The following is a 10,167-nucleotide window of genomic DNA, read 5'->3' on the forward strand; positions in this document are numbered from 1 at the left end:
AACATTTCTCCAGTATTCCTCTGGCTTGTCCACATGATCTTTAGCAAACTGCAGATAGGCAGCAATGTTCTTTTTGGAGAGCAGTGGCTTTCTCCTTGCGACTCTGCCATGGACACTATGGTTGTTCAGTGTTATCCTGATGATGGACTCATAAACATTAACATTAGCCAATGTGAGAAAGGCCTTTAGTTGCTTAGAAGTTAGCCTGCAGTCCTTTGAAACCTAGTGGACTTTTACACATCTTGCTTTTAGAGTGTTCTTTGTTGGTGGAGCACTCCTGGGGAGGGTAACAGTGGTCTTGCATTTCCTCCATTTGTACACAGTCTGTCTGATCGTGGATTGGTGGAGTCCAAACTCTTTAGAGATGGCTTTGAAACCTTTTCTAGCCTGATGAACAACATCAACTCTTTTTCTGAGGTCCTCAGAGAACTAATTTGTTTGTGCCATGATACACTTCCAGAAACATGACCAAACTTTGATAGATCCCTGTTCTTTAAATAAAACAGGGCACACACTGACACCTGATAGTCATCTCACTGATTAAAAACACCTCTGAACAGATGGACTCTAATTTCACCTTCAAATTAACAGCTAATCATAGAGATTCACATACTTTTGCACCGCACAGAAATGTAACACTGGGCAATTTTTCTCAATAAATAAATGACAAAGAAAATATTTTTGTCTCATTTGTTTGATTGTGTTCTTTTTGTCTACTTTCAAGACTTGTGCGAAAATCTGATGATGAATTGGGTCATATTTATGTAGAAATATAGAAAATTTTAAAGGGTTCACAAACTTTCAAGCAGCACTGTATGTATAATGTACTTTAACAAGTTGTTTTACACAGAGCTTGAGATTCTTTGTATCAAATCTTTTTCTGAGGTCCTCAGAGATCTCATTTGTCCATGCCATGATACACTTCCACAAACATGACCAAACTTTGATAGTTCCCTGTTCTTTAAATAAAACAGGGCACACACTGACATTTCGATTATTTAAATGGGGTCACATTATGGCATTATAACATTAATGGCATACAGATTTTTTATATAAAATAATAGTTTGATAATAATAGTACTTCCATATTTTTCCATTTGTCTACCTGTAAATATGAAATATTTACCCTCTTTCCAGGCCATTGAGTGCATCACACAGGGGCGAGAGCTTGAACGGCCACGCACCTGCCCGAAGGAAGTGCATCTCCTCATGCAGGGCTGCTGGCAGAGAGAACCGCAGCAGAGGCTCGTCATTAAGGACATCTACAACCGGCTCGTAGCCCTCGTCAAGAACCCGCCCGTCTATCTGGACATCCTGGAGTAGCAGCACCCTGATCGGACCTGCGTGGAAAAGACATACTTCTGGACACAGGCTGTTTGAGGAGGAAAATCAGTGGTGGGTTTTGGAAGGACACAATTCACAAACTGTCTCAGATGTGCAGTATGAACGTTTCTAGTGTTTGTTGTGTACGTTTTAATCCACTGGAGGTACAAGATTGTGTCCATGTGTTTAAATGTGAAAAAAATGCATTACGCATTAGTGGAAATTGCTCATGGATGGTCATGACTCACCCTGAAGAGACACTTGATTTTCTATATGAGGATACTGATGTCCAGGTCTTGTAATTAAAGGTCATTAAAGGTGAAGTGTGTAATTTTTCTCAATCCAGTCTAATATGCAGACATTGTAGGTTGATTTTCGTAATAAATGTAAAAACTGTGGCTCTGTTTGTTTGAGCATCCTGCCCAGTCTGACATAGCAACAGCCTCAACCAATGGCGTGAGTTTGGGGGCGGGACTTTCTGTTTGTCTGACCAATGGGGAGAGTGGAAACCTGGGCTTGTATTACAGAATCATCCTAATTCATAATCCTTTTCTATCTGTTTACAAGGTCTCTGCAGGATTTATGAAGGTAAAATTAAAGCTTTTTAGGAACCTTTTCAGACTACCTTCCTATCACACTGCAAAAAAAAAAAGTCATTTTCCAGTGCATATGTCTAAAGATTCATAAATCAATAAGATACATTTACTTGAGGTGCAAAATGACAATAGAAATCTTGTCTTCCGAGAAATGTATAAAAATGAAGTGAGTTTATGATTGAAACAAGAACAAATATCTACCAGTGGCCTCAGAAAAATAAGCTTATTTCAAAGAGAAAAACAATTGTTAGATATTGATATAGAAATTTGTTAGACATTGTTAGATATTCATAAACTTTTGTTCAATTTCTCACAAAACCAGGCTTCATACATTCGTTTTGCATCTCAAGCAAATGTATCTTGATTTAAGAATTTTTAGATATTTTCCTCGAAAAAAAAGAAAAATACTCATGAAGAACATAATTTTTTGCAATGCAAGCAACATTTAATGCCATGAATTAATGAATTCAAAACATTCTTCTCCTGGTTAAGTAACTTGCTATTATCACTTAGGAATTCAAATCTTAAGGCAAGACTTATGATGGGAAGTTTCTGTAATACAGCTTATTTAAGCATTTGGTTCTCTAATGTCACATTTATTACATACTTCACCTTTAACCATCATGTGCCCCCCAAACAAAGACTCTTTAAGTTGCTGTGATTTACACGTTGTGCCAATCTGACCGCATTTCTTTTCTGTGTCTTGCGATTATGAATATACTACGTCAATCTGTTATGCGTGATCGACACATGCATGTATTGTACATCTCTCTATGTTGAACAGCAACGTCCTGTTATGGCTCCGAGTTCTGCTATATTTTCTATATCAAAAAACTATATCAACAAGGTCAGCAACAACACAGCAGTGGAGACACATGGGCTGTGTACGGAATAAAGTACTAACCTACTGTATTTATTTTAAACCGTATGAAGTATGGGCTTTCAGCATCTGATGTGACCCCCTTTTGCAGCAATAACTGCAGGTAATGTTTCTTGTAACTGCTGATCAGTCCTGCACAACGGCTTGTAGGAATTTTAGCCCATTCCTCAGTACAGAACCGCTTCAACTCTATGATTTTGGTTGGTTTCCTCCCATGAACTGCTTGCTTCAGGTCCTTCCACAACATTTCAATTGGATTAAGGTCCGGAATTTGACTCAGTCATTCCAAAACATTAACTTTGTTCTTCTTTAACCATTCTTTGGTAGAAGGACTTGTGTGCTTGGGGTCGTTGTCTTGCTGCATGACAACGCAGTCATGCTTAAATAAGCAGTCACATATTTAAGGCAAGACACTACTGGTGAACAAAAGAGTAAAAAATGTATCAAATCACCATGCTTTTCCCAGTTCACAGTAATCAGTAATCACATAATATTAAGACAAATGCTTTGTATAACAAGTTTTATGAAATGTTATGCTTTGCTGAACAGAAATGTGAACATTGGATAAAGCCAAGTTTAAAATTCTTTTAAACATATTTATCCTATTTTATCACTCCATTTATTAGAAAATACTGTCAACAGCCAGAAAAAAAGAAACGTTTATAATATTTTTAGGAATAAAATGCTATATACAGTATGTTCTATGTAACATCCTGGCAAATGTTACATGAACAAACCATTCTGTAAAAACCTTCATAACATTAAAAAAAAAAAACTGGATAGTCCAGTGGATGCAAGAAAAACTCGTTTGGTGTTGTAATTAAAATCTACAAACTTGAATAGATAAAATGTAATAAAATAAACACTTAAATGTGCATTTTGGATGTTTTGGAAGCAAAATAGCCCAAAATCTCTTAATTGACCGGTGCATGAAAAAAAACAGTTTACCTGTAGTGTCTTTCCTTAACTTAAAAAAAGTTACTGTTTTAAATCTAATTTTGTGCTAAAAATTTCAATGAATTCTATAATAATACCTGCTTTCAATGAGCATTTCTCAGTAATCTCAATGGCTCAGCAGGCACACACAACATGCATGACACCATCTTTACTCATTGGCTCTCAATTATGGCCTTATTTTAATCCATAAATGCCATGTGACTAATCACTATAGACCCACATGCTGTAGTATGCTAGTATGCAATTCCGAACACAGCCAGAAATCCAGCACGACACTGGTGTAAGGGCAGAGATCAATCAATCAAGTATTCATTTATCATACAGCATGTTAAGCTGCAGTGGTCACTGTTTACCATTTTATTAATGGGCGCATCACTTTTATGTGCTGGTTGTGCCTCTTGTACATAATCTAGTTACCGAACTGCATTATTTTTTCCTTATCGATTTTCGATTTTATTATTTTTTTTTTTAAAGGGGTGGTTCATTGCGATTTCACTTTTTTAACATTAGTTAGTGTGTAATGTTGCTGTTTGAGCATAAACAATATCTGCAAAGTTACGAAGCTGAAAGTTCAATGCAAACGGAGATATCGTCTTTTAAAATTCTGGCAGTTTAATGCCTTCAAAAACGGCTGGTAGGGACTACAACGAGTTACTTCCCGGGTTCGTGACATCACGAACCCAGATAAACCCCGCCCTCGGGAAAAGGCAGCAAAGGGGGCGAGGCCATGCTGCGCTGCTTTAGAGAAGAGGAAGAGAAAACTAGGGGTGCACGTAAAAATCAATTCATATATGAATCGCGATTCTGTCTTCTAACGATTCTAATGGATAAGTTTCAAAATCAATGTTCTAAAGCAGCGGTTCTTAATAGTGTTCCTCGCGTCCCCCTGTTCTGCACACGCTCTGCATCTCTCTCTCTCTCTCTCTCTCTCTCTCATTGAGCTCAGCTCCAGCAATGAACTGTTTCAATTATACACTTATTTTCACATAGCTATGAGACTCGTTAAACATGGACGCGCGTGCAGTTGCCGTACTGTCTTAAAGCTTTAATCAGGATAAAGCTGTATATTAAAAGCTAACATAAGCAGTAGCATTTACAAATAACAGAGTATCTAAAAGTATGAGACAACAACAAACAAAAAACATAGGCCTACCATTAAAAGCCGTGCTTGCACAGGTTCTGCACGATCCTCTTCAATAATATCCTCTGCTTCTCAATCGGGCTCAAACTGATAAGCGATATTAACGATGCCGTTGTTTACAATACAACCAGAGCACATGCTGCTGAGGAGAGGGGCGGGACCATTAGACGCGCACTAGAGGTGGTTTATCCAATCACAACACACTGGGCTGGCTAACCAATCAGAGCCCATCACCTATTTCTGAGGGAGGGGCTTCATAAAAGCAGGAAATTGATCAGTGCATTTCTCAGAGAAGGGACAGAGCGGTGTGGAATAAAGTTAAAATATGTGAAAAATAATGCGTTTTTTTTTTAAACGAAGCATTAACACATGTTAGACTGCACCCCATAAACACAATCAAGCCTAGAAAAAAACCACTGAACCACCCCTTTAAAACTGTAATCTTACCTAGTGGTTCAAAGACGAAATATTATTTCACAGATACAAGTCTTCTATGCCTCCTAATGTTATTAAACAAATGGTTTACAGCTAGAAGACGTAACAGTACATTTTAAAGGATGAAATTGAAGATAATTTTCTTTAACAATAACTGTCATGGAGTGTTGGCATCTGACGGCTAACTTATCATTTGTTTCATTGTACAAATAAATAACAAGTTGGATATACTTTGTTTTCTATTTTGTTGATGGACAATGTACAATAGCTGTATTAAACTGGATTTTCTTTTTATTGGCAGCTTCTGTATGTCATAATATTGATAATCTCACATTATTGCTGCATGATTTTCATATTGTGCTCTATGGATAACAGTGCAAATTTACCAGAAACGAATGTGTAGAGAATATCAGCCTCATTTCAGTCAACAAGCATACCATAGACTGCTATTGTTTTTATATAAAACTAAATATACATACAGTGGGATGATGTCCAGAACTTTTGAGACCACATTGAAAATCTGGAATTCAAAATGTAATTTAGGCCTGTAAATAAACAGAGTATTTTTTGGACATTTTAAAACAAGTAGTGTTATGATGTAACATGAAAAAGATTTTGAATATTCTGCATTATTATGGTCACTAATCATCCTATACAAATTTAAATTAAAAACACCATCCTAAAACAGTTTCAGGTCCCACTGACTTCCATAGTATTTTCTGTCCATACTATGGGAGTCAATGGGACTCGAAACTGCTTGGTGACCAACATTCTTCAAAATATCTTCTTTTGTGTTCTGCAGAAGAAATAAAGTCATACAGGCTTGGAATGACGTGAAATGAGTAAATGGTGACAGCATTTTCATTTTGGGGTGAACTAGCCCTTTAATTGTACAAATGTTTTAAATGTAAATGTCTTTTAAATGTAAAATAAACTAAAAAATACAGATGAGAGTGCAAATAACTGGGCAGGGGTGATGATAGATAAAGAGGATCTTTACAGAAACCATCAACAGATGGACAGAAGAGCTGGTAGAAAGTGACAGATGGAGGTGAAGTTGAAACCTCAGATTACAACATAGATACATACCATGAACATGCTGTACAGCAGCCTGAAAAGCCCTTTGTTTCATAGTCTCATTCTGTAAATTAGAAATGTGGAATCTTCGACAACAAATTAGCTATTCACAAAAAAAAAAACATCTGGGTGCTTACAAGGACGCCAAACACTTATCACACATACAGTAGTCTATACTTGAATTAAGATGGCCTTGCTATCGCTTCCACGCATTTATTTTGCCTGAAATCTCAGCACAGAGACTCCAGAGGACTGAAATGCATTCTGGGTAATGGTATCGCTGTCTCTGCGGTGCCTAAACTCAATTCTCACGGGTCATTTGTGTCTGGACCACTATTCCATTTCACCCTCTTTTCCAGGCAGTCGATGTATTCCTGTTTCAGACGCTAAAATGACTAGTGATGCACAATTAAAGGGAAAGTCATTAGTTACTCACTAATGCTCAAACTCAAACTCAAACTGCTATGTCGTATTGCAATAACCTATCGTAATTTTCAGTTGGACTTAAGAGGAGGAATGATGATACAAACCGTTTCCGTAAAACATATGTGGACAATGGCGCTTATCGAGCTAAATAATCTATGCAATATTACAAGTCTTCTGAAGTTATCCGATTGTTTAATTTTTTGAATTGGACACACACACACACACACACACACACATAAATTAAGACTGCACTAAAAAAAGTATCTAGCAGGTAATATTTTAGAACTGAACATATCTATAAACCTTTATATTGATTATAGAAATTTACATTAATTTCCACGACTTTCCAAGTGAACACTTTAAGGTACAAATATCTAATAGTTTTATTTAATCTAATAAATATAAATAATCTAATAAATGTATATAATTTAATTACATAATTTATAATTAAGTTATTAATATGAGGTAATAAAGACTTGATGTACATATTTAGACAACAATTTGAAAAAAATAAAAAATAAAATCCTGAACTCTGACTAGATCGAGGGTTGTGGACCAAATCCCAAAAGAGGTCAAAGGATGATGCCTCAAATCTTCAGCATATTGCAAAGAAACACTCTTACTAATAAAAACATCTGTTACACAACAGAATTACAGGAACAGAATTGGCTCATACACTTTTGTGTTAAGCCAATAATGCTATTTGCGTAATCGCTCTGTATTCAATGATACCACAACAGCTGGACAAACACTGTAGTGAACAATGAGTCAGTTTAATTCTAGGCACTTACATATTTTTCACATTGTTACAAAAACATTTCAAAATTGACAATGGCAAATAAAAGGCATTGCGATAATGATTGCATATTTCAATTATTAAAGGGAAGCATTATAGTAAAAAAAAAAAAAAAACCTTTCTGGAACATTTAAAAACAAAAATTAAATAATTTCAATTTCCTTGGTAATTTTAAATGCTACTTTGTAACATTAAATGGTGCTTTAAAACACAGTTTTCAAAACTGCAATACATTCATTTGGGCCAACAAACACACATGGATTGGGAATCCAAAACATTTTACGTTTCATTTAAATCTAGTGCACAAACTACTATTGTGACCAGTCACATTCACATCTAAACCTCTTTGAGCAGAAGAACAGACTCCATCAGAGCTGGAGCTGGAAGAACACACACCTACTTACACCAAACAGTGAGCCAGAATTTCTGCTGTCGTACTACAAATAGGCATTTGGAGAAATGCAGAATCTTTCCGCCACTAACCACTGAAGCACCTACTTTTCCTTTTTAACCCAAGATCCCTTTCATATACACCAATTAAAATATCATTACCACCAAGTGACCGATCTTTGGAGCTTGTTAGAAAAGGTTTCGCAAAACTACTGCCTTTACGCAGCATTAATTGCAACTGGATTACAAGCCAACGTACCTGTCCTGCACCGCTAGGTCAGACGAAACAAACAAACAAACAAAAAAAAGGACAAAATGAGAGACAGAGGTTAACAGCTTAGCCATACGCAACGATTAGCTTCGATTTCTGGTTTAAGAACAGAACGTAACTAATTACATGAACACAAAACCTATTTCGAGTTTGCACTGGATCCACAAGTGCATTGACAAAATGCAATTAAATAGAAAAACCTTGTGTATCAATATAAACAGAGTGTATTGTACGCCATAAACCTGCAATGAACAAAACAATACCACAGATATGTGACACATAACTCAAAACCAGAGTGAAGGACTCCAGTGCAGCCCCATATTCATATTAGTAGGAGAATGATGTTTAGACGAGCTCAAGTAAAAGTGGAAATATTTTTCTAAAAACAGCCCTTAATTGATTAGTTACTGAACCTGTGAGATTATTCAAAGGTGTTCCATTAAATCCAAATCATAATAAAAAGGGACATTACAAATACAAGCATAGCTTCACCCACCCGCATGTCATTTTAGATATGATACCCACCATAATTTTTGAATATTTTGATATGCAACACATCATAAAATTGGATTAATCATATTAATGATGTTACTCATGATGATATTAATGCAAATATAAAATCCCTGATTAATGCTACGTAATCATTTTCCAGTTAATATTACACAACATTAATATGTAGTAACACAAACATCATATTATGTTTATAAAAAACCCCAAAGCTATGTTAGAATATATCCTGTAAAAATCAATATTAGCGTCATTCAACCCTCAACCTTTCATATCGATGACTACAAAATCTAATCAAATAACTCCTGAAAAGTCGCGATTATCATTAGGGTTTTCGGCTGGGATAATAAACCGTGAGTATAAAATTAACTAGAATAAACGATCTCGAATAGCATAAACGTTTAGCTTCTTAGTACATAAGTATCAAGGCTTATATATCAGTGAAAGTGACTGTATAAGTGCGCAATTGTTCAGAAAGGTGCACAGTGAGGTGTGGAGTGGTCAAGAAAGCTCGTTACTCCTGATGAAGGTGGGCCGAAGTGCTTTGGCGAGGTGTTCGCGGTAAACCGGCGCTAAAGATGCCAATGATGCCCAGGTTGAGCAGGACGCCCAGCACGAGAACCCCCAAGGTGGCCGGAAACGAAGGTAAAGAGGAGTGCGACGTCAGCCAATCTTTGCGAGACGCCATGTCTGTTAACACTGCCTCCATCTGGAAATGTGTGCCCACCACCGCACATATGTGAAAGAGCTGGTGACTGTGACCTTGGAAGAGGAAAAAGTGGTCAAAAGAACTGCGTGACACCGGTGTGAGCCACTGAGAACTAAACAAAGATGACTGACTGTAAAATCAATAAAATGAGGTACCGATGTAGTCGAAGCGTCCAGGAGCCAGTCTCTCGGGGAGGTGAGACGCAAACAGGAAGCATGTGAGGAACGCAAAGAGCAGATGGTAAGAGTGGCTGGCCAGAGCTTGACTGGGACTACAGCTCCCCCAACAGCACGACAGCAGCTACAGACACACATGCGGAAGAGAAGAGTGCATTCATATCTGCAGTGTACACAATGCGCATACACAACTGGCTAATTTGCATGCGCAGTGAAGTGTGTCCGTACTTACGCGGTAGAACAGTGGGAAGCTATCAAAGAGGAAGGGGACGACAAACGCGGCCGTTCGCATGATTTTACTTTTATGTGGGAACTGCAACTCTACGAACCTGTTACAAAAGACAGAAAAGTGCACCCTCACTTAAAATATATTTGTTATAGATATAATATATTTTGAAATAAATAATATAAAATAATATTAATAATAAAATCATAAAATGTAAAGAAAAAAAGAATATTTTTTAGATATGTTCAAAATAGCAT

The 10,167-nt window shown here is 36.8% G+C and overlaps 2 protein-coding genes across 2 annotated transcripts in view; one reads left to right on the top strand and one right to left on the bottom strand.

Annotated features, from left to right (window-relative positions):
• Positions 1-1,713, top strand: part of LOC107688245 (high affinity nerve growth factor receptor-like) — a 40,694-nt gene extending 38,981 nt beyond the window's left edge. Inside the window, exon 17 of the mRNA XM_016485867.1 lies at positions 1,138-1,713. Coding sequence (XP_016341353.1) covers positions 1,138-1,323 — 186 coding nt within the window. The 3' untranslated portion in view covers positions 1,324-1,713. The remainder of the gene's footprint in view (positions 1-1,137) is intronic.
• A 5,954-nt stretch (positions 1,714-7,667) lies between these two features.
• LOC107688246 (progestin and adipoQ receptor family member 6-like) overlaps positions 7,668-10,167 on the bottom strand; it is a 17,854-nt gene continuing 15,354 nt past the window's right edge. Inside the window, exons 6-8 of the mRNA XM_016485868.1 lie at positions 9,917-10,013; positions 9,664-9,808; positions 7,668-9,561 (exon numbers count right to left, since the gene is read on the bottom strand). Coding sequence (XP_016341354.1) covers positions 9,314-9,561; positions 9,664-9,808; positions 9,917-10,013 — 490 coding nt within the window. The 3' untranslated portion in view covers positions 7,668-9,313. The remainder of the gene's footprint in view (positions 9,562-9,663; positions 9,809-9,916; positions 10,014-10,167) is intronic.

Source organism: Sinocyclocheilus anshuiensis, unplaced genomic scaffold (genome assembly GCF_001515605.1).
Source record: "Sinocyclocheilus anshuiensis isolate Anshui unplaced genomic scaffold, SAMN03320099.WGS_v1.1 scaffold1162, whole genome shotgun sequence".
In the NCBI taxonomy this organism is placed as follows: Eukaryota; Metazoa; Chordata; class Actinopteri; order Cypriniformes; family Cyprinidae; genus Sinocyclocheilus; species Sinocyclocheilus anshuiensis.